General features: G+C 39.1%; 2 protein-coding genes across 2 annotated transcripts in view; both read right to left on the minus strand.

Moving 5' to 3' along the window:
• The window catches only part of EXTL3 (exostosin like glycosyltransferase 3), a 36,899-nt gene extending 28,979 nt beyond the window's left edge, over positions 1-7,920 (minus strand). Inside the window, exon 1 of the mRNA XM_080676956.1 lies at positions 5,762-7,920. Within this exon, the coding sequence (XP_080533082.1) occupies positions 5,762-7,909 (2,148 nt within the window). The 5' untranslated portion in view covers positions 7,910-7,920. The remainder of the gene's footprint in view (positions 1-5,761) is intronic.
• A 329-nt stretch (positions 7,921-8,249) lies between these two features.
• FZD3 (frizzled class receptor 3) overlaps positions 8,250-24,684 on the minus strand; it is a 219,642-nt gene continuing 203,207 nt past the window's right edge. Inside the window, exons 7-8 of the mRNA XM_080676960.1 lie at positions 9,935-10,025; positions 8,250-8,388 (exon numbers count right to left, since the gene is read on the minus strand). Of these exons, the coding sequence (XP_080533086.1) occupies positions 9,974-10,025 (52 nt within the window). The 3' untranslated portion in view covers positions 8,250-8,388; positions 9,935-9,973. The remainder of the gene's footprint in view (positions 8,389-9,934; positions 10,026-24,684) is intronic.

The raw sequence follows: 24,684 nt of genomic DNA on the forward strand, positions 1-24,684 counted from the left end.
TCATGTATGTTTCTATCTCTCCCTCTTCTTTCCTCTCTGAAATCAATAAAATATATTTTAAAAATAAATAAATAAAATATAGCCTATCAACTTTCTAAGAAAGGAGACTTTCAAATTCTCTACTCTTGCCTGAAGTCTAGCCAGAAGTAAAACCTTTAACAGCCTAATTGGCAGAGGCTCAACACTGAATATTAATGCCAACAAGTTTACTACATAGCCAGTTTCTCTTCCAGTCTTTCTTCTTTTCCCTTAGTAGACTGTTAGGGAAATAGTATTAAAATCACTACCCTGACATGACATCAAATTCCCCAAATGGAATTCTCCTTTTTGAATTCTAATATTAAGGGCTGAAAAAAAGGGAAAAGGGCAGTGAAAAGTAATTTCATATCTTTACAGTTTTCATTTGGAAAAAAAAATGTGCATTGTGGCCTTACCACTTCCACAGAGACTTTAGAGTCTACTAGGAGGTGCGATATGCTTATCTCTGAAGTCACCACCTCTATCACTACTGCGCTGGTCCAAGCTGCCAACATTCCTCACCTAGACTACTGCAATAATAGCCTTTCAATTTTTTTTCTCTTTTCCCCATAGCCCCACACATATCATTTACTAAAAGCCTCCAATGGCACCCTCACATACATGAAATAAAATCTAGATTCCTTACCATGGCCAATATCATCTTACATGTGCTGCTTCCTACTTTCTCCAAACTTCTTTCAAACTCTCCTCTCAATCACTCTACTCTAGACACCCTGGGTATTCTTGCCATGTCTTGAACATGACAAGCTTCTTGCACTTGCCATTCTCTGTATGTTCATCCAGAATTTAGAATTTACATGGCCCATTCTCTCACTTCATTCAAGCTTCTGCTCAAATATCACCTCTTCAAAGAGGCCTTCCCAGGCACCTGTGTAAATCAGCTATACCCTTTATGGAGAAAAGAAATAAAAATTAAAAATCAAGGCACTGGCTGTCACAAAGCTGAGAAATGAGTATACAGTGTGAAGATGGGCAATGTTTTGAGTGAGCAAGACAATACCGTTCATAACTGAAAGATGTCCCCTTCCACAACAGCCCGAGTTTTAAAACTCCAAGAGGACAGATTCTGATGTTTTCATTTCCATAAAATACTCCAACAAGGCAACCCTATTTATTGCTATTTTCCAGAATATCCAGCAGTGTGGAAGCTGTGTTAATTGGTCAGAATAAAGTAATAACTCAAATCAAAATTTTGGGTGAGACTATGACTCAACAAGAGATCACTTGGAGGTTTCTGCTTCCAGGAATGCTAATAGGCTCCTGCCAGACCAAATCCTCCTACAGACGGTAGCTACAAACTCTGAAAAAAAATACCAAAAAAACAAGTACCTGAAGGTACTAGCTAGTGAACAGTGATGACAAATTATATATAGAGGGGAGCTGAAATTGAGGAAGGAATTACCAACATAGGGATAACACTATTGCTTTTAACCTGAGAGTAGGCCAGAGTGGTCACCATGCAGAGCAGCTTAAACTCACATATCTTTCTAGTTTGAAGAATAAGAGGGAAAAGTTTGGGGCAAACACAGCTCCTGGAAAGAAAGTAGGTTCCAGAAAGGAGTGAGCCAAACAGGAGGAGCTCCAACTGGGTATAAATTACCCAGTCTCTGGCCCACACCAAAACCATGCATGCTTGGTGCTATTTGTAAGCAAACCAGCTAAAGTCTAAATTAATTGCCTACTAAAACTAAAATAGCAACACTTTCAGAGAAACAAAACAAAATCCAAAGTCTCCACAAGATAACATTCACAATATAAAGTTGTTTGATGTATAAAGAACCAGAAAAACGTGACACAGTCCTTAAAAAAAATAAATTAAAACAAATCCCCAAATAACTCATATGTTTAAATTAGTTGTTATAGTAGACAAAGATGTTAAAGTAGTTACATTATTTATACTCAATGAAGTAAAGTATACTCAGAATGGAAAAAAGACAGGAAATCTCAGCAGAAAAACAGAAACTATTATTTTAAAAACACGGAAATGTGGGAACTACAAAATACAGTATTTGAAATTTAAATCTGACTGGACTATCTTACTTGACTAGATTAACAGTGAACACAAAAATCTGTGTCCTTGATGATGGATTAATAAAAATTATCAAAATAAAAAAGAGAAAAATGTATTTTAAAGAAATGAATAGAACTACTGAGAATTGTGGAACAATATCAAAATGTCTAATATATATATAATGAAGCCCCCAAAGGAGAAGAGAAAAAGAATGGGGCAGGAAAAAATATCTAAATAAATAATAAAATTTCACCAAATAATGATGAGAAACATAAATGGACAAATTCAAGCTTAGTGAACCCCAATCAGAATAAAAATCAAAGAAAACTATGCTAAGGTACATCACCCTCACACTGTTAAAAAGCAAATACAAGAAAAAAAATCTTGAAAGCAACCAGAGAAAAACAACACATTATATAGAAAAACAAAAATCTGAAACACTATTTATATAGCATCAGAAACAATGGTGGCCTAGAAACAGTGGAACATCTTTAAAAAAAACAACGGTGTATGAAAGTGGTGATCCCCAGATATTAAGCGTTTTTTTGTTTTTGTGTGTTGTTTTTTTTCCAAGACTAGCCTTCAAAACCTTGGCACAATACTACTCTCCATTTGACTTCCATCAAGTATTCTTTGTTGTTACTCTCCAGGAGCTAAGAAATATGATTCAACTGTTTATATTACCACCTCTGCTCAGAAGCTCCACACCATTCACATGAAAGATCTACTTCAACTGGTGACACTACCCGATCTCTCTGGGTGGAATCCTGTCACCTTGCCCAGGCCCTATCCCAATTGAACTGAAATTCTCTTTACATAAAGCATTCGAGGCAGGAGGGACCAGGAATGGTGTCAGTGAATAACACATTTACTCCAAGCCAGATTTGACTTAGTTCCCCCTTTGTTATGTAAATAATAGGAAAGAATGAAGAATTTTACTATATAAATCCCAGTAGGTACCCCTAAGCAATCTCCCTCTACTCAAACACCTAGAGCTCAATAAATTTCCTGCCAACAAATATCTAGCATTTGTCCCAAGTGCTTAGATGGGAATCTGAGCATAAGAGAAGCACAAATTGTTCAGCATTTTCTGAAATGGCAAGTGGGTTCCTGGGTTGATTCATTCAGCCAATATGCTCATTTCAAATCATTTTCCCCGAAAGACTGCAATATGAGAGACTGCCTGGGAACCATCCTGCTGCTAATCTTAAAAAAGACCTGCTAACTCTAATGTAATGGATAGGGTACATCTGCATCTTAGGTGGAAAAAACACTCTGAGATGCCTCATAATAGCACCTTTTTTCCACAGGAGAGAGTGCTGCAAGTCTCTCTTAACCCTGATACCTGGGTAGTGTTGGCTCTATTCCCAAGAGGTCAGCAAATCAAGTGCTGCCCCAAAACCCCGCTCTCTTTAATACAAAACATAGTCAAAATATTTAGAGAATGGAGTGAAAATTCTCTAGTTTGAAACAGTTTTCTCTTTTGAGAAAGTTTCTGGCATTTTCCCACTAGGCACTGTATTATTGCAATAAGCTGCCCAGTAATCATAGAGGACTACTTATTTCCTACCAGAGTTAAAAGAAAGGATTAGTTCTGGTAAGTTCCCTGACAAATTTCAGTCATTGTTAACGGGGTGGCATCAGCTTCTCTACATCCCTATCGAATTCAAAGAAAACGCAGGAAAAATGGAAAACAAAGGCTGCTTTATTGTCCTGTTTGAGCAGCATCTACCTTTTACAGAACAATTTTTATTTAATTTCAATGACATTCAAAAAGTTGTAACTGTGAAAGAAAAAAGTGAATGGGTGGAAGTCTATAAAGAAATCTCTTCATTTATAACACTTTTCTTGATATACAAGATAAATTCTGGGATCAAAAATTTTTATTTATTTGTTATTTTTTTTAGAGGGTGGGAGAGGGAGAGACAGAGAGAAACACTGATGTGAGACAGACCCATCGACTGGTTGCCTCCTGCATGTGCTCTGACCAGGGCCCAGGCTGGGGAGGAGCCTGCAACTGAGGTATGCGCCCTTGATTGGAATCAAACCCGGGACCCTTCAGTCCACAGGCTGACACTCTATCCACTGAGCCAAACCGGCTAGGGTGAGATCAAAAATTTTTAGAACCCTATGCAGTCTTGAATAGCCTCGGATTACAAAAATCAATTAAAATACGAGAAACTATTAGCAGCAGTAGTACTAGTAAGAGAGAAAACTTAAAACAAAGATTTGTTCAGAAGAAAGTAGGCAGTAACAGCTATGAAACAAAGGGAAATTATAAAGAGGACATAAGAAGCCTTTATTAGTAAAGTGAGTTAAAGCTGTCCAAAATATAGGCAGAATAGCCATACTCCTTCAACATAAAGGAATAAGTAGGAATCAATAATTGGGCATCTTTCTAGACTCTGTACTTGTATTATCTTCTATTCCTCTTTAACCTTAAAGTCAAAGAAGTTAATTAATTTATCAAAGATCACAAAATGACTATTTAATCCCAGGTCTATATAGCACTGCCAAACTCAAACTTTTCTATTATATCATGCTGCTGCTGCTTAGAAAATATTTCACATAACCAATGGACACGGACACTGGGGTGGTAGGGGCTTGTCCTGGGGGAGAGGTGCGGCAGGGGGGGGTCAATCGGGGGGAAAAGGAGACATGTAATACTTAACAATAAAAAAAAAGAACTCAAAAAAAATATTTCACATGAATTAGTTCCTCGATGAAATACATTTTTTAAAAACTGGTCTGGCCCAAACATTTCCCTGCCAGCCAAATTCTTCCTAAAAATTACATTAATTTTCTTAAGTGTCTAGCAACACATGGCTGATCAGATCTTCTGGCCTGTCTTTACTACCTTTTTTCTGGAAAGCACCTATGCTGCAGAATAAGCAGTTGGACGTTTACTTAAGACGTGCTCTAAGGCCTCGCATTTATGAGAAATGGGTAATCTTCTAGATTGTCAAATTTACATCAGAAGGTGGATAAACGAAGTACTCAGAACTAAAACCCAATCCTGCATATTTTGCTATATTTTTCCTATAAAATACAGCATCCTAACCATGACAAATAGAGAAAAGAATGAGAAAGAACCTACAAGAGACTACAGGAAAGGCTCAGGATTGCCAACTCCCAAGTATAAACCCTGACTCATCTTCCAAAAGACTTCTATAATATCCTGATAAATGACACAGGTCTTCCTAAATCCTTTGGGAGGTGATTAAAACTGTAACTTCTGTAGTCAGACATACTAAAGCTCAGCTCCTCCATTACAAATCATGACTTTGAGCAAAATAATTAATCTCTCTAAGCCTCAGCTTCCACAGATATGAAATAAAATAGCAATAAGTTCTATAAATGCTAAATTACATTGCCGAGATCACAAGTGCTTCTTAAAGGTTAGCTTTTCATCATCAATCTCATCATCTTTGTTATGATTAGAAGAAATCTACAGGGTAACTGAAGGGGTTTCATAAGCCTTCAAGGCCAGTATCAATTTTAGCTTTGGAGAGTCTTAGAAGATTTAAGGAGTAGCAGAGATGGAACTGGCAAGGCCTGAAAAGAATGAAAAAGAAGCAAGCAGAAATCTCACAGGGAGGAAAAACCTGTATAGGTTAAAAAGGTGAATATATATTATATATGCATTTGGAAAAAAGATTAGAAGTTAAACACTATCTCATACAATAAAACAAACTGCTCGTTTTCTATTACCATGATGGGGACGCCAATGTCAGGCCACAGAAGGTCTTCTGATGGTAGTTTGGGAGAATTCCACACCACCACTACCTTGTTCAGGTAAGGGAGGCCATTCAATCTCTCTAAAGAGTTCATAAGCACTTCCTCCCGCTCATAAGTCAACATCACAACTGTGAACTGCTCCCGTGGAACATTGCCTCCAAGTGCTGCCTGAAACTCCTTGCCAGAACCCCCAGCTCCACCACCAATCGGCCGAAATCCAGTTCCTGAGCCCAAGAATTTGGCCTCTGAGGGTAACACAGGGTCAAAGGGTGTGTGGGGGAAAAGATGGAAAGGCCCTGGAGCAGAGTTCCAGCTGCGGTAAAAGTCAGTGACGGTCAAGGTAAAGTTGCGGAGGTATTTGGGCGAGGCATAAGGCGGCTCAGTTTCTACTGGCCCCAGGTCCAGGTCCCCATTGTCAGCCATGTTGGGGTCTGTTCCAGCCGCCTTGCCTGAACGATGGGGGATCTCAGCTGCTGCCTCTTCCCGGATGGGAGCAGCTGGGATCTGTATTCGAGTCCTAATCATAGCCAGCACGGTATTGAAAATACTGTCAGCGGTTGAGAAGTAAGTCTCCCAGAGGAAGCGGCCTTGCCGCCTCATAGCCAGTAGATCACTATCAGAAAGACTTCGTAACAGGAAGTGAACCTCAGTAACACGTGGCTTGGGCACCACCAGGGCTGCCTCATTCCACTGCAGCATGTCATGGTAAGGAAGCTGGACTTGCTCCCCCAGCACAACTGGGACAGCACCAACTTCCAGGGCTTCGAAGAGCCGTGTTGCACATCCGGATGAAATAACCAAGTGAGGGTCCCCAGGAGTGATAATGAGGGCAAAGGTGGAAAGCTTCAGTAATTCTAAGCGGTCCTCTCGCTCCCCACACAGTGCCCACTCAGTAGGCAGACTGGGTTTAGGCTGGTTTTTGCAGGTAAATTCTACCAGGACCTGATCTAGCTTGCTGTCCTGTACAGCTTTTAGGGTGGCAATGATACGATCATCATAGTCAGCTGGGGGGTCACCTTCCATTTCTTCTTCAAAGGATCGAGCCTCCTGAAGGCTGGATCTTAGTGATTCAATCTTCTCACCCTGGAAGGTGAAGAGATATTTCCGCTTAACTGGCACCTGTGGTGGGATTTCCATGAAGTTGGGCTCTGACATGGCATGGACTAGTGGCGATACTACCAGGTCAAAGCCAGGTCTGTACTGGGCAGCATAGAAAGTAGACTGGGCCACCATGGCACGGCCTGTACTGACATTATATAGTAAGTTCTGTGTATCTGACTTCCGTGATAGATTGATGATGACATGATTGTGTCCATCTGTCCGCCAATGTGGTAGAGAATACAACTGCTTCTCAAGTTCAGCAGGCTGCAGCACGACTGGCTCCTGCATCTCTCCCACTAATATCACATAGAGGCAGGCAATATCCGCATTTTCTGTAACATAGATGTTGGCTCGTGCTGTAGCCTGAAAAGCCTGCTTGACCAAGGGATCCACGTAGCTGCCAAAGGCAAGCTGGTCACTATCATAAACATAGACTGGAAAACCAGAGGTGAGAGGGCAGCGAGAATAATCAAAACAATTGTGTAGCCGACAACCCCGGATGACCTTTGGGGGAGGAAGGCCAGCATCGTCCTTCTCTGGGAGCAATCTGATGGGAAGAGAAAGTTTGGGCTGATTTTGGGCCATCAGCTCCTTGTAAGAGTGCTCAGTCTGACTAATGACATTCTTAAGTTGAAGCAGGTCCTGCTTGGCATTCTCAATACTCTTCTTACAGGCTTCAATCTTCAGGTTCAGCTTGGCAATTTCACTGTTCAGCTCTTGCCGCTTGGCTTCCAGCTGCAACAGCTCTTCACTTACAGACTCACGAATTCGGCAAAGATCCAACACATGCTTTACCTCGCACAACTCATTACCAGCCCGTGGGCCAAAAATCCTCTTGCCGGCCTCATCAGCCTCATCCAGAGTGGTGAGATAATAGTGAGCAATGAGGGGGAAGAAAACCAGAATGATGAAGAGCGTAAAACTGAGCCATGTAAGTCGGATACGGTTAGACCACCGTAACATACAGGTTTGACCTCCATTCCCCACACCCCCATTCCGCAACATGGTATAGCCTGTCATGAGTTCCTTTGTGGCTCTTGCCCCCTCTGATCACGTTGGGTCACTAGCCATAACCATGAGTTTCTAGTAGACAAAACTCAATCTCTTTTTACTCACACGTTTCCATAACAGTTAGTGTGCTCCCTGTACAAGGCACCATATAAAAAGGAAATTTCATTTTCCTCAGCTGTAGTTGAAATGGTCTCTGACTCTATTCCAGCAGATTTTAAGTTCTGGCTGTTGACCAAAGAACATGTCCTTAATCTTTATCAAATGGTAAAAGGTACCGCATTGTTGAGATGAAAAGGAGGTCCTTGATGATGAAACCCAGGAAAAGTAACCTGGAATCAGATAGACTTTTTCAACAGCCATAGCTCCTGTTCCTTGGTTTGGCTGACCAACAAATATGCATAGTTACTATTCACAGTTGTAAAGTAGCTGGTTAGGACAGAAATAAATGCCAGCCTGTTGTCGATGTCATCGCCAACAATCAATCAGGCCTGCAAAAAAAAAGAGAATTGTGTCAGTCTTAAAGAGATTATGTTCAACAACCCTGCCCACCCTCAGTATACTTCTAGAAAATCCTTAAATCTTTTTACACACACACACACACAGACACACACACACACACAACACACACACACACACTCACACACACACCCTTCTTATTTAACTGGATATAGAGCATTAGAGCCTATAAAATGATGACCTCATTGATGTTTCTCTCTCTCTCCTCCCTCTCTAAAATCAATAAAAATATATTTTAAATAAATAAGATGATGATCAACTACATTCAACGGAGGACCAAGATACTTGCAACATTTTGTTATTCTAGGCTTAGAAATCTCCTTTAGTTGAGGAGAAACATCTTCTTATCCAACCATGGTAGCTATGATCATTCTTAACATGAAAGTCTCCTTTTGAGCTACTTAAAAAAAAAATCTATTAAGAAACTCAGTTTATTATATTCAGAGATGAAAAGAGTTGAACTCCTCTGAGCTTTGCCCAGCAGTAGATGCAGTAATCCTGATACAAAATATATTTCCCAGTTTGCTTCTCTTTTATCATCTGTTAATAGACATCATGTGCTCCTTCTTAAAATATAAATAGTAACTTGGTCTTTTAAAAAGAACATTACACTTAGAAATGAGAGGCATTATTTCTTATCCTTTGGAGACAGATTTGCTCAGACCTTATGCCTCAGCTTTCTAATCTCCCAAAATGGAGATAAGTGTATGGTGATAACAACAACATATTATGTTGGTATGAAAATAAATGATAGAGGATGTGAGGGTACTTCGGCCAAATAAATCTTGAAACAACATTCCCAGTCCTGTTCTCTTATCAAACTTTACTATCACAGGCTACCAAAGCTCTTCATTTAGTTTCACCTCAAACTCAACATATCTAGAATTGAATTCATAATATGCTATGCCAATGAATACTCCCAATTTAATTCACTGATTCCCTCCAAAAAGTGTTTACCCCATACTCTTAATATGTCTAAAGTATTCTAAGTGTAACTATGGGAGATTCTAAAACGTAAAGAACTCCTTGATCTCATGGAACTTCCTTAGCCTAAGAGATAAGACAAACAAATAGCAAGGATACTACTACAAGGTAGTATAAAATAGTACTTCACAGATAATCACTCTTTATAACTTCTACCTTTGTTCAAGATGTATTAACTATTAAAGGTTTGACAGTCTTCTCTCTCTTTAAATAAAAATTAAAAGTTGATGACAATATTACTAAAAGGCTTGAGTATGTAGAGCAAGAGATAAGGACAACAACAACAAAAATATAGATCATGGAAAAGCTAAATTTGGATGATCTAAACTTGGATAATTAACAGCTGACCAAATATCCCAAAGGAACGGAGGTTAATATTTCTAAAGCATTATCCTTTTCATTCCAATGTTAAAATCTTTTTGTTTTCAAAAGAATATTTTCTGCATTTATGAAGAAATTATAACAAAGAGAATGGATTAGAGGAAAAAAGGAAGGCATAATCCAGGCAGTCCAGCTAATTCATTCCTTCCTTACCATATGTTTAGGATCCTTCTTTCTCTGACTCATATGGCATTATATTTTGGCATATAATTTCTTGATATAGTGAACTCCAGGGCTTGCTGTCCTGATAGAAAGTAAAAAAAGTGACATGCTATTAGAAAAATATTCAATACTGAAGGTTCTATTAAAGAATTTATTTACTGTCCACTATGAAGAGGCTTCCCTTATGTAAATAAGGTAACCATAGAATTTAAGGTCCAAAGAAAAAGGGACACTCTTTTAAGTGAAAAGGGGCACTAATAATAAGCAATCCAGATATATGGTTATCTATGTATATGTTCTAAGAGGCAGTAGATCAAAACACTAAAATATAGAAGTATATACCAAGACATTTATAGAGGAAACGATTTATCTGGAATTAGCTTTAAAATAAACAGGAGGAGGATGATGAAAAGTGTTTGGAGATATAGATGAAATAAGATTAGCTGTGAACTGTTGTTGACACTAAAATGATGAGGATGCATGAGGGTTTATTATATACTATACTCTCTTTTATATATGTTTGAATATTAAAAGCTCAAAAATAGATTACACAGGGTCTAAACAAAATGTTTTTTAAAAGTCATTTGGAAACTGACTATACTTAATCTAATAATGCTAGTGCTACCAATTTATATATAAACAGCAGGAAATAAAAACAAATGTTCTAATGGAAACCAGTATTTCAACACTGATTCAAAAGAATGCATCCCCTTCAGGTTTTCTCTAGTTGACTGTCATCCTTCAGACTTTAACTTTCTTGGCATTCCCATTAAAATAGCCTTTCTTATGCCCTGACACTATGGAGACAGATGTTCCATGGCGAGACCACCGCCTGTCCTGCAAGCTGGACCTAGTCCAGAAGGGAGGTTGCTTTCCACAAACCCCCAAAGAGATTGTCTGATGGGCCCTAACTGGTTTGGCTCAGTGGATAGAGCGTCAGCCTGCGGACTGAAGGGTCCCAGGTTCAATTCCGGTCAAGGGCATGTACTTCGGTTGCGGGCATATCCCCAGTAGGGAGTGTGCAGGAGGCAGCTGAATCAATGTTTCTCTCTCATCGATGTTTCTAACTCTCTATCCCTCTCCCTTCCTCTCTGTAAAAAATCAATAAAATATATTTTAAAAAAAAGAAGTGATTTTCTGATGGTAACTGATGTTCATTCTGACATTAATCAGCACCCTTCCCTTGTCTGCTGATATGTGCTGATTCCTGGAATAGGCTGTTGTCCTGACCTGGTCAAGCATGTAAAGTAATTTCTATACCTTGTAGCATTATGTACTAGTACCTGTGCTATTTCCCCCTGTACCCTATATAATTCTTTGGCACCTGCCAAGCAGTGCGGGGATCCACTGCATCTTGCAGCTGCCCAAGACATGTCTCATATGTAAGTTTCCCTTAATAAATTCTATTAATTACTGAAGTGACTAGCCTCTTTCTTTGGTCTTTCCCTGCCCTCCATTTACAGAAGTAGATTTTCACTCTTAGGGCTTTGCCCTGGGTCTGTGTGTACTAAAAGACACTTTCTGGCATTGATCTACTGATTTTCTTTATAGTATCTTTTCAATTATTTATTTATTACCTACCTTCCCTACCAAAACCTAATCCATGAGAGCAGGACCTTGTCTGCTTGGATCATCACTGTATCACCAGTACCCAGCAAAGTGTCTGGCACACTGTAAGTACTCTTTAAGTAGCTATTAAATAAATGAATTATATCACTGATCACTTCTTTCTACAAACTCTCAGCTTTTCCCTTTATTTTCCATAAAACTGTACTTTCTGGAGTTTCACCTATTTCCTTGACTCATTCCCCCATTGTGCTTTGTTGGCACATCATCCTTGCTCTGTTCATATCTGGCTAACTGCCTACTACAGTTCCATTTATTCATGCATTCATTTATTGATTCTTGTATGTGCCCTGACCGGGGATGGAACCTGAAACCTTGACATATTAGGATGATGCTCTAACCCAATGGTCGGCAAACTCATTAGTCAACAGAGCCAAATATCAACAGTACAACGATTGAAATTTCTTTTGAGAACCAAATTTTTTAAACTTAAACTTCTTCTAACGCCACTTCTTCAAAATAGACTCACCCAGGCCGTGGTATTTTGTGGAAGAGCCACACTCAAGGGGCCAAAGAGCCGCACGTGGCTCGCGAGCCGCAGTTTGCCGACCACGGCTTTAACCAACGGCGCTACCCGGCCAGGGTTATGCATTTTATATTTTTTACTGGCCCATTCTCTTGGTTCTCCATCCCAACAGCTCTTTCTCTGGTTCGTTTCACCACTCTTTAAATACAGTTGTTCCTTCGTGGTTTTGTCCTTTGCCCTCTTCTTTCTCTGTCTTCACTTACTAGAGCTTGCCAATTAGTTTCAATTAGCCGCCCTAAATGGATAATTCTCCAATTTATCTCTCTTGCCTTGACCTCCCTCCTGATATATCTTTTCCAATGGTGAGCAACACAGACATCCACACCTTAATATTCCAATGGCTGCAAAGGTACATTTCCTAGGAGTACAAGGTTATAGTAGTGTCTTCTCCCAGCAAAGAGGGAAAAAATTTTTCAAAATACTGGCACACAGGAGAAATTTATAATTCAGATCATGGCTGATGCCCTACTCTTTACTCTTTCCCTAATCAAAAATAATGTTTGCTCATAAGTGGAAAGTAGAATTCTTGATCTGCTAACCACTCAAGGGCTTAAAATAAGCGTGATTCTAGAAAGGTAAAATGGCAAATAATTCAAATGTCCAAGTGGTGAGCTGAGAAGTCAAGTTAGGTAGAGTTGCAATTCAGAAATTCTGCATATACTACATTCTCCCTTCATCTTCTCAACATACCAACGCCCTCTATCATCTCCTCTACTTTGCAGAGCCTTCTCTTCTAACATTCCTTATCACAATGGCAAACTCTTTATTACAGGACCTTACTTTGAAGAGTTTTTTTGATATAACAACCATCCTACTGACTTTTCTTCTCTTAAAACTAAAACACTGTGATACTGAAATTTCCTATAATGGATTTGGGATAGCTCTTTGTTTATTTAGGTGTTAATGCCTTTCAACAAAGGTGTATAACTTTTTTCATACAAAAGCAAAACTAAACTAAACTGAGTTGTACAAAGGTAAAATAACCCATGGACAAGAGAAAGAAAACAGAGAGAAGAAATAAGGGAATTGCTGCTTCCATCTGGTCTGCTGTTATGCATTGCATCTGAAAGACATAAAGGGAAATGGGGCAAAAGAGAAGCTAGACACTTTCCAGATGTTCCCAAATGCAATCAACTGACTTGAATATTTTAAATAATTATAATAGCTAACATTTACTGAATTTTAATGTGTGCCAGGTTAAACCTATTATGTACCTTAACATAGTTAATCTTCACAACAATCCTATGAAGTAGGTACTATTATTATTCCCATTTTGTACATGAAGAAACCAAAGCACAAAGCTTAGGTAATTTGTCCAAAGTCATCCACATTGAGTAAAACTTGGATTCAAATCAAAGCAATGCTAACTCTAAGGCCCACACGTTCAATGTCTTATCATTATGAAAAAAAAAATGCCTATGATACGAACTCAAAGAACACATTACACAGGCACATCATACATAAATTACATTTAGATTATCCACATTACTACTGCTCCACTGAAACCATGGACAATGATTAAAATTAAAAGCACATGGCAATACTCTCCAAAACCTAAAGCCACCTCTATATTCATAATTAAAGCATTTATGTGGACAAAAAGTGACCACATACTAAAGCTCAGGGAATGCCTAATTGGTGGGCCTTACAAACTTGGAAAACAAAAGTTACCATAAAGAATGGTCTGAACATAACAATTCCTAACTAAGTGGGTCATGGCAGGTAGTCACATCCTAGGCCTGTAGGTTCCTTCTCAGAGGTCAATCTTTACCTTAAGTGAGCCTGTCTATTGTCTTTTGCATCTAAGACAACATACCTTTATTTTTTTATTTTTTTATTATTTTAATCTTTATTGTTGAGAGTATTATAGTTGTCCCCTTTTTGCCCCATTGATCAGCCTCCATCCTGTTCCCACTCCACCCCAGTCCTTCACCATCCTACTTGTCTATATCCATAGACAATGCATAAATGCATATAAGTTCTTTAGTTAATTTCTTCCCACCTACCTCCCCGCTTCCCTCTGAGATTCATCAGTCTGGTCCATGTTTCCATGCCACTGGTTCTATTTTATTCATCAGTTTATTTTGTTCATTAGATTCCACATATAAGTGAGATCAAGTGATAGTTTGTCTTTCTCTGACTGGCTTATTTCACTTAGCATAATAATCTACAGGTCCCTCCATGCTATCTCAAAGGGTAATAGATCCTTCTCTTTTACAGCTACATAGTATTCCATTGTATAAATGTACCACAGTTCTTTCTTTATCCCTCCATAACATATATTTAAAATGTAAGACTAACATGCCTTTAAAATGTTAAGCATAATCTTCATTTCAATACTCCTCAAGGCACAACCACTGCACCAGAGCACAAGACCACAGAACCCCTCATCATTATCTCATTCTCCACACACCATCTATGTGCTGTAAATGTTAATTAACTATCCTGTACCCACCAAAGTAAAAGAAGTGTTTCTCGATTTAGCCTTTTATCCAATCCCAGAGATTTCTCTGCTTTGCTTTCTCCTGTCCCCTTAATCTACCACCAATGGATTTCATGTAAACGTCCTTAAGGCTCCTCCTTTTATTCTAATGTACAAAATAAGCTGGAAATCTGCCATTTTTCAGAGCATTTTTTCAATCAGTTGAGATTTTACTTCCCAGCAATTGTCATCAGTTTGGCTCAAATAAACTCATAAAAATTCTCTACAGGTTTGGATGTTTCTTACATCAATATCTACTAAACAAAACAAGAAAACATATACTCAGAGCAAAATATCTTTGCCTGTGTACCTATGACCTACCTGTGTATCTGTGCGTGTGTAGTATTATTTTCTCTTTTTTCATTTAAATCAAAATTGGCCCATCAAACGGGCACAAATCCATTACCACCCAGATGCAGGTTCTATAGAACTGTATGCACATTGTTGCTGTTACATCCATGCCACAAGCGCTTCAAATTAGGTAAAGATAGTTCGGTACAGGAAATCATTTTAGTAAGATTGTTGAAAGCAGTATTTCAAATGTTTGGTTATGTTTTTTAAATGCAAACATCCCAAAAGAAAATCATTTCCTGATTTCCTACTAAGCATGACAAAGAGCCTGCTTCACAGTACCTAGTTCAAAACTCAGGAAGCATTAAAACAAATTTCCTAGTGTTATCACTATTCCTAAGACTCTGACTTCTATTGTTCAAAACAACAAAAGGCACTTTCCAGGAAAGTTAACTGTAGATAAAGAATGACTTGTATTTATGTAATTCACAAGTTACAAGAGAGCAGAACAATGTGTTTTTCATAATACAACAACCACAGTAGTTTATTTACTGGATAAACTTAACCTGGTTGTAAAATAAATACAGGCATACTTCAGAGATACTGCAGGTTTGGTTCCAGACCCCTGGAATAAAGCAAGTCATAATCTTTTTGCTAGTGGAGTGTCTTGCCTTCAAATTGTAAGAAAACAACAACACACATCTATGAAATGCAATCAATCAAAGCACAATAAAATATGTCTGTAGAAAACTGTCAGCAATTAAAAACTAAAAGCAGGTGAGAAAAACTGCTGACATACTGAGTTGAGAGTAAAGATTATGAGGCAATCACAGGACCACAGATTTAAGCTACCCTTATTACAGGGCTTTTAGGAAAGGAAAAAGGTATTCTTTGGGCTCAAGAGCAGATTTCTAATACAAAGATGTTCCACAAATGCCAATAGCGAACGAATCACAAAATACACAAAAGGAACTCATCAGTAAGTTATAAGCATTCCTTCCACTGCTCAGTTCTATATAGGTATTAACAAGTAAACTAAGATTATTGATTAACCTAGGTCATCTGTTTAAGTCAACAATAAACCTGAACCCAGAAGCCTCACCTCCCAGAATAGGTCCTCAGTTTGAAAATTATGCCACTTCTTACCTGTTTCCCTTCCCATAAGTTTGATAAAATCTCACAAATTCAAATCCTATTGTCTCTCCAGTTAGCTTTTAGCTAGTTACAATTCAGATTCACAACTCACCTAAGAATTTTTTCAAATAAACCTAGATCCACCCAACATTAACTAAGTCAGAATTCTCAAAAGAGGGGGGGAAGGGGAGCCCCAGGTGCCTGTATTTTGACAAAGCCCACAGGTGATTTTAAAGCAGACCACAGAACTTTAACACAAAACCACTGGTCTAGCAAAGAACTAATGACAATCTCCAATCAGATTGATGACATCCGTATCAACGTAATTACAGACAACTGCAATATACCTTTTTCATATAGGACGTCTACAGATTATACCAGTGGTTGGCAAACTGCAGCTCGCGAGCCCGCCGCGGTTTGCCGCTCTGTTGTCTAATGAGTTTGCCGACCACTGGACTATACCATACATCTTTGGAAGAGGTGGGGAGTAGGAGGGATTTTCCACTTTTAATAACTGTATTTATATTTATAATGTAGCTGAGATAACACATTTTACATATGTTATCTCATTTAATCCTCACATCAACCATCTGGGGGTAGATATTGCTCTTCCACTTACAGGTAAAGAATAGTGAATCACTGAGCTAGGTAAATCTTGTTCGAGGCCCTACAGCAAGCAAACTGAGGTGCCCAGATACAAATCCAGGTCTATCTGACCTGTACCCTGCTACTCACATATTTACTGCTTATTTACTTAACTCATTTTGTCTTCATTCATTTTACAATAAGCAGGTATTATTTTTGTAATTAAGAAAAATATTGGCCTGGCCATTGTGGCTCAGTTAGTTGAGCATTGTCCCATACGTTGATTCCTGGGCAAATGCCCAGGTTGTGAATTCAGTTCCCTGTCAGGGAGCCTACGGAGGCAACCGATAGATGTTTCTCTCTCATATTGATGTTTCTTTCTTTTCTCTCTCTCTCTCTCTCTCTCTCTCTCTCTCTCTCCCCCCCCCTTCTTCTCTCTCTCTAAAAAAAAACAAACAAAAACATATTTTATTTAAAAAGAAAAATATTATCTTGCTGCAGTCACTTCAAAGTACAACACACTATGCTCCAGTGAACACACAAAAGATACAAAACCTTGTTGCTGATATGGAGAGTTTTAGTGGTCTGGACAGAAGATCAAACTGGTTTTCTCACTGCTAAAGTCTTACAGATTTAGAAGCGAAGATTAGAATAACACCTGTAGTGTTCCATTGGAACTGGAGGTATCAGTGTGAATACCTGATCTAATAAGATTCCTTGAATAAGCAGCTGATTTCAGGACTGGACAAGTAAAGTAAAAAATGAGCCTGAAAAATCTTCTTTTGCCAGAAAGCAAAGATGTACTCCAAAAAAAAAAGTAGGACATATTAAAAAAAGGACACTGGATCCAGTTTGAAGTAATCCAGCTCCCACTGGATAAATCTGGGACACTTTAGCTATCTAAATAAATAGTACTACCAACAAATTATCTCTCAATAAATGAGAAACCGTGTATTCATACAGAAATAAGTGATTGATTATAAACATATAGGAATGGCAGATGGAGATTTTTTAAAACTATCATTTAGTGGCCATCAAATTAATAATTGTTGCAGGAAAGATTCAGCACTGGATAATAAGATTCATTGGTAAAAGGTTAATGAGAAACAGTGTAAAAAAATTATATATTGTGGGTCCCAAGAAAGAAGATACCAACTAAGAAGGGCTCCTGGTGGGTTTATTGGTCTCAGAACCTAGCAGCTATTTCTAAAGAGGGGCCTCTCCAGCAAACTGCACTTCAGAGAGAAAACCTGCACTGAACTCCTGCCTGCACTAGGCTCCTAACATCTCAACCAGCCCTTACTACGGAGTTCCTGGAACCAACAGGACTGAGACTTTCCCATCAAACCTGCAGCTGCACAGCTATATCTTCCATCAGCATCTTCACCTACCTATCAGAATAGCTCCATTCTGACCAATCAGGACAGTGCCTTTGTACCAAACTGTGAGGATTTTGAGTCCTCATTAGCATGAGGATAGATCAATCAGGGTCTAGGAGTGGGGACTTCTATCTATACTAGAGGCCCAGTGCACCAGTGGGGTCCCTCGGCCTGGCCTGCAGGATCAGGCTGAAACTGGCTTTCTGACATCCCCTGAGGGGTCCCGGATTGCGAGAGGACACAGGCCAGGCCCAGGGACGCCACCGGTGCACAATCGGGGCCTGGGAGGGACACGGGAGGTTGGACAGCCCGGGAGGAACCACAGGAGGGCTCCAGGGCATGTCTGGCCTGTCTTGCTCAGTCCCAATCAGCCAGACCCCAGCAGCTAGCTAACTTACCAGTCAGAGCATCTGCCCCCCGGTGGTCAATGCACGCCATAGCAAGCAGTTGAGTGGCCTTAGCATATCATTAACATATTACACTTTGATTGGTTGAACAGATGATCAGACAATGGGACACTTAGTATATTAGGCTTTTATTATATAGGACTAGTCAGCTGCCCTCTGGCTCAGAGAGCACACTTTCCCCTTCCACACAAGACTGCCTTTCCCTGGCTGAAGTTGAAACACCAAAGATGAAACACCAAAGACATCTTGCTGGACCAGAGCAGAGCAGGCGGAGCAGGGCAGACTGAAGTGGAGAAAACCAAAGCAGAGCTGTCTAGCCAGAGAGGGGCCTGGCCCAATGCTGCCTGGCAGCTGTGATGCTTCATAATTGAGCTGTAACACTATTGAGCGGTTCCAGTTTTGTTGTTCTTACAGCTGTGCTGTACCATAACTTTACCATAAATGTTAAATTATGTGAAAATAAAAAGTTACCAAAATGGGGGGGGGGGGGATAATAAAGTATAGCACACTAGATTTTTCAATAAATAAGGTTACAATGAGCTCTTGGGGAAAAAATACAAGTCAGACTCCTGCACAACAAACCAAATCCAAAACTCAGTCCCAGACAGAGTCAAGAGGTAACTGTAATAAATGACATCATAAAAAGAACAAAAGGAAAACATACAAGTAATTTCATCCCAAGTATAGCCACTTTTATAGCAATCCAAGCAAAAGCAGAATCCATTTTTTAAAAAAAGTTCAACAAATTTAACTACATAAGTATCAAAGGCTTCTATATATTTTAAAAAAAAAGTTTAGATTCAATGAAAAGACTGGGGGAAGCATTTGTAACATGACATTACTTTAATAGTAGTGAAGGCAATACAAAAGTCAATAAAAGAAATAAACAGGAATTTAAACCAAAAAAAGGGGCCCAAATAATAAACATTTTTAAATGTTCAACCATCCTAGCAATCAAAGAAATGTACATTTAAAACAAGATACAGTGACATTTTCTATTTGTAAATCAATAAAGAATTGTAAAATTTATAATATGTTGTGCTACCCAGGGGCAAGGGTAACATTCCCACACTCTGCTGCTGAGGGTGAAAATTGGCACACCTTTCTGGAGAACAATTTGGCAATAAGTAATAAAAGCCCTGAAACTCTGCCTACCCTTTGACCCTACACTTATATTTCCAGAAACTACTCTTAAGAAAGAATCATGAATGAGAAAAATATTTGGCTTCAAGGATATTCACACTAAAACATTACAAAGTATACCACTTACTAGTAACAAGGCACAGTACATGTGTGTACTATGCTGGCAGCTGCAGTGTAACAGGTGTTTTTATACTGTATTAGTAGGAAGGGAAACTGAAAGATAATTTGCTACTTGTAACAAGTCTTTTAAAATGTTGCTATCTTCAACCCAGCAATTTCACTTTCTAGGACTACATTCTATGTGGACAAAGATTTGTATTACAAAGATGTAATCACCACTACATTCTTTATATTAGCCAAAAAGATTATAAGGTTAAATATAAAATATGACAAATACATGTCATTAATATGACTATCATGCTGTCAAAATGATTTATTTTCAATCATTTTAAGTAAAAAGGGAAAAAGTTCACAATATAATATTAAGTGAAAAATACAGACTAATACGTAAGGGAAGAGATAAAAGCAGAGTTGTGTTTTTTTTTTTAAAGGTCTTCAGATGGATTGTGCTACTTGATGTGCAAAGTGTCTAGAGAGTAAACTACTGTAATTTCTCTAAGGTACCTGCTTCTCAAGAAAATGTGATTTTTATTGTATGCTATGGAGGCATACTATAACTGATATCATTAGTGCCCTAAGCCACCCACCCTAAATGAGATAGAAAAATGAAGTAAGTTTGCTAAGCCATATATAAATCATCTTTATGGCTCTGGCATCCTACTTCATCCTTCGTGGGTGACTTCAACTTGAGGCTTCAGTTTTGCCATCCCTTTATCATTACCATCCTTCTGATTCATCAGTCTCCCTAACTTCACAATTCCTTGTCCTTTCTTGACTCACATACTCCTTATCCTTTTTTTAACTCATAAAGGGTTGGACTAAACGACCTCAAAGATCCTCTTAGAATCTAGGACCCCACTGACTTACAACTGCCTTGCGCACAGAAAGCACATACAAATTTGTTTTATTGGGGGGAAAACATTACCAACATACCAACTCAAGGCAGCAAGGCTATTTCCAAGGCTATAACTTTTGTTTCACCTCTAAGATTTCAAGCATAGTGCCTTCCTTGAAAGCTCCCACCCCTTAATTTTCCACTGAATCCATTAATAAAGGTTTGGGTTCTCATCAACTATTTTCTCCATTCTAAGCCACAGTGTTTTCATATTTTACAGCTCTACTTCAGAAATAAAGAAAAGAAATCATGCTAGGAAGAGTAAGTCAAGGCTGGAAAAAAAAACACACCAGGAAACAAAAAGATTTTTGGAATCTGGACTATCTAAACAGATAAAATTTCATAGAGAAAGGCAAAGATCAACACTTAGATCCACAAACTATGTACATGGAAATGACTTAGTTTAACAGCAGCACATGCACACACAGAGTTATGGCTTGAGTTGACAATTTCAGTGAGTCAAGAATACATGACTGTTTAGAACAAAACTACCACCTTATTTTTCTGAAGGAGTTAAGGTTGCTGTCTATGCTGTACTCTTTTAGGTGGCACTGTATAGTGAATACTGTATTAACAAAGTAAATGGAGGGCAGAGGACTAAGAAACTGGTGAGGGGATTTGAAAATGTAAAATAAGAAACATCAGAAGGAAGTGGAAATATTTAGCCTGAGGAACAGAAGCCCTACGAAAAGAAGAGACATGATGGCTAATCTCCAACATCTGAAGAACTTTAATAAAGAATATGAATACACTTTTCTATATGGCCCTGAAAGGTGTCAATTGTGGAGGCAAACGGCAGCTCAGTAAGGAAAAGCCTCCTAAAAACTAGTCTACAAATTAGAAAGGTTTGTCCAGGGAGGTCCACGTCATTGTAAGTATTCAAATAGGGCCAGGCCAGTAAATATTATTGGTCAGTTCAAGAATTCTGTCACTTACTACATCTAGTCTGGTAAAATAATTAAGCCTCCCCAAGTTTCAGTTTTCTTTCCTACCTTCCTTCCCCTCAAAAAAAAAAAAAAAAAAAAAAGGAATTTTGGCCCTGGAGGGTGTTGCTCAGTGGTCAGAGCAGCAACCCTAGCACCAAAGGGTCTCTGGTTCCATTCCCAGTCAAAGGCAAGCACCTGGGCTGCACGTGTAGGAAGCAACCAATGATATGTCTCTTTCACGTGTTTCTCTCTCTCTCACCCCCTTCCTCCTCTGGCCGCCCCCGCCCCCCCCCCCCCAACTCCACTCAATCTAAAAGCAGAGGGAAAATATCCTCGGGCAAGGATTAAATAAGAAAAAAATTTTGTAACATTTAGCCTCCTATTTCTCAGTTAAAGATCTAAATCTATATGAAAAAAAAAATTATATGAATGAAAGAACTATATGATGGCCCTAGCTCAGTGGTCGGCAAACTGTGGCTCGCGAGCCACGGTTTGCGGCTCTGTTGACTAATGAGTTTGCCGACCACTGGGATAGGGACTTAATCACAAGGAAAAACAACAGACTGTAATTACTGGAATCGAGAGTCTAGGTCAGTGGTCGGCAAACTCATTAGTCAACAGAGCGGCAAACCGCGGCTCGCGAGCTGCAGTTTGCCAACCACTGCCCTAGCTCATTTGGCTCAGTGGATAGAGTGATGGTCTGCAGACTGAAGGGTCCCAGGTTCGATTCTGGTTAAGGGCACATGCCCAGGTTTCGGGCTCGGTCTCCAGTGGGGGGCGTGCAGGAGGCAGCTGATCAATGATTCTCATCATTGATGTTTCTATCTCTCTCTCCCTCTTCCTTAAGTTACTGGAAAAGAACTACAGTAACTTAAGACATTGTAATCTACCATCATCACGTATTTACGTCTTATCTCTCTTACTATACACAGGCTAATGGCATATTCTCAACCTAATTCATGTTTTTATTCCTCCTTCAGCGTATCAAATATTCATTGGAAAAAAGTTTAAAATTAAGTTGGAGAAGTGGGTTAAAATGACAACAATATAAGAAGATAAGATAACAAAGAAAAAGTCTCTAAAGCAAATATTCAGGATGTTAATCATTAATGTCACTGACCAGTCTAAAAGGTATTGGGCACAAATGGAGAAATAAACAAAAGTAATGACATGTATTTGAGGAGGTGATATTCTAGGGCAGGCACTGCCAAACTACATAGCCAGCTGCCTTGCTCATTCTGTTATGGATTGTATGCATATATGTACAATCTATATTAAGTATATGATGCTGCTTTCACTCTACAACAGCAGAGCTGAATAGTTGCAAACCCTAAACAGTTACTATTTGGCCCTTCACAGAAAAAGTTTACCTACTTTTCTGTAAAAATACTCTCAGGTTATAAACCACTGAGGTGGCTGAATGCTGAGACATAGTTCATCTTTCTATGGCTCCATCCCTGGGATTCTAATGGGTCATATCAGTGTGTGTGAGCAGAATTCTACACTAACCATTATGGCCTAAGTGTAGGGGAGGTACATATGTCACTAAATGGAGTCTCCATATTCCTCTTATATACTCGAGATTACAAAAATTTTAATCCTGCTTCTCTTCATCACCAAAGAGATCTGAAAAAGTCTAACTGTACAAGAAATGTGGGCTTGTTCAGGTAGGAAAAGATCATTCTTATAGGTGAGCCTATCCCTCTCCCTCTTGAATTCTCAAACTCACTCTGCCTGAGCACCACCACTTTCATGGAACCTACAAATACGTGAAAAATCCTTTATTTCCCCTTAGTTATCCTATTATTACAGGTTTTCAAAAGAAAGTTACCAAAAATTAAGAGGAAACAAAAATAAAATGGAAATAAACATGTTAAGACAATGGTTGAATATGAAGTTTTCCAAGCTACACTTAATATCCAGGAGAAATTAGTGCACACTTTTAGGACTTTACGAATGATTCCTATTCCTTGCCTCATTCTGAAATAACTATATGCAAAGACACCCAAATCTCTGCCAACAACAAATCTGAAGGGATCTTCATTTTCCCCCCTAATGCCTAACTCTACTATTGCTTCAGGCAATATTTCCAACCCTCCACCTGGGAACTGACTACTCTCACCTCAGATAGGGACCCCCACACCACTGCTACCACCTCACACCCCTATCACTCCTCAATGACTTTTCACTCAATAGCTAGCCCAGTGTCCTGAGGGAAAAGGCATGTCCTTTTCTAATCCCCACACATTCTTCTGCTGGTTTCTAAACCATCCTTTGAACTTTCCCCCCCTCTCTTAGAACTCCATTTCTCAGGGTTAACCCTGACTCATTTCTCTCTAGCCTGTTTACTTCAAGTCTTTTCTGAGGCCTAATCATTAAGAGACTCCAACTACACACCAAACATTTAATGCCAGTCACCACCCCTCCAGAAAATGAGGAGTGGGGGAATGAACACATACGATTGTCAATCTTTTGGTTTGTAGGTATGCCTCCTGAGAGCATTAACCATATCTTTGGGTAATAAATAAATAATGTTTCAAGCATGCTGAAGATCCACAATTCTAATTCTCTTCCAGAAAGCATTTAAGCTAGTTGCCTACGTACTTCTGAATACTTATGAGGGTTCCTCAGGCTCCCCACAGGATAAGGTATTTTTAACCCAGCAAATAAGAGTTTAAGAAGATCGCTTTTCTTTCATCGTGAAAAATTTAAAAGTCCCCCTGCTAAGTAAGGTGTTGAGAATGGTTAGCTTCTACTCAAGACTAACCATTCAAGGCCCCACAGGTTATTATCCCAGAGCACTCTGATACAGTAGTACTAATCAAGACTAATTGCTGAGCAAAACAGGAGAAAATGTAGACAATCTACATGACTGTAACAAACAAAGACTTTCTAAAAACAAAGGAACACATGGAGAACCCAGCCTTCAAACGTGAACCTACCTAAATTGGAAGAACAGGTCGAAGTAAGAAGAAAGCTCAAAGATGCCTCCTAAGTAACTCACATATGGAGGGAGCAAAAAAGGGCATGTGCTGTTCCGATTCCTCCTCCTCAGGAGTCCAACCAAGAGCACTTGCTGAAGCCCTCAGAATTTTTGAAAAGGAAAGAAGAAAAAGTCCAGGTGAGGGGGAGAAATCCAAGTCCTTTGATCACCACAGATCTCTGAAAAGGAACTGAAACACTGGCTCAGTGTGGAGAAGAGATTAATACAATACCCTGGCTGCAGT

Source organism: Plecotus auritus (assembly GCF_963455305.1).
Source record: "Plecotus auritus genome assembly, chromosome: 6".
Taxonomy (NCBI): Eukaryota; Metazoa; Chordata; class Mammalia; order Chiroptera; family Vespertilionidae; genus Plecotus; species Plecotus auritus.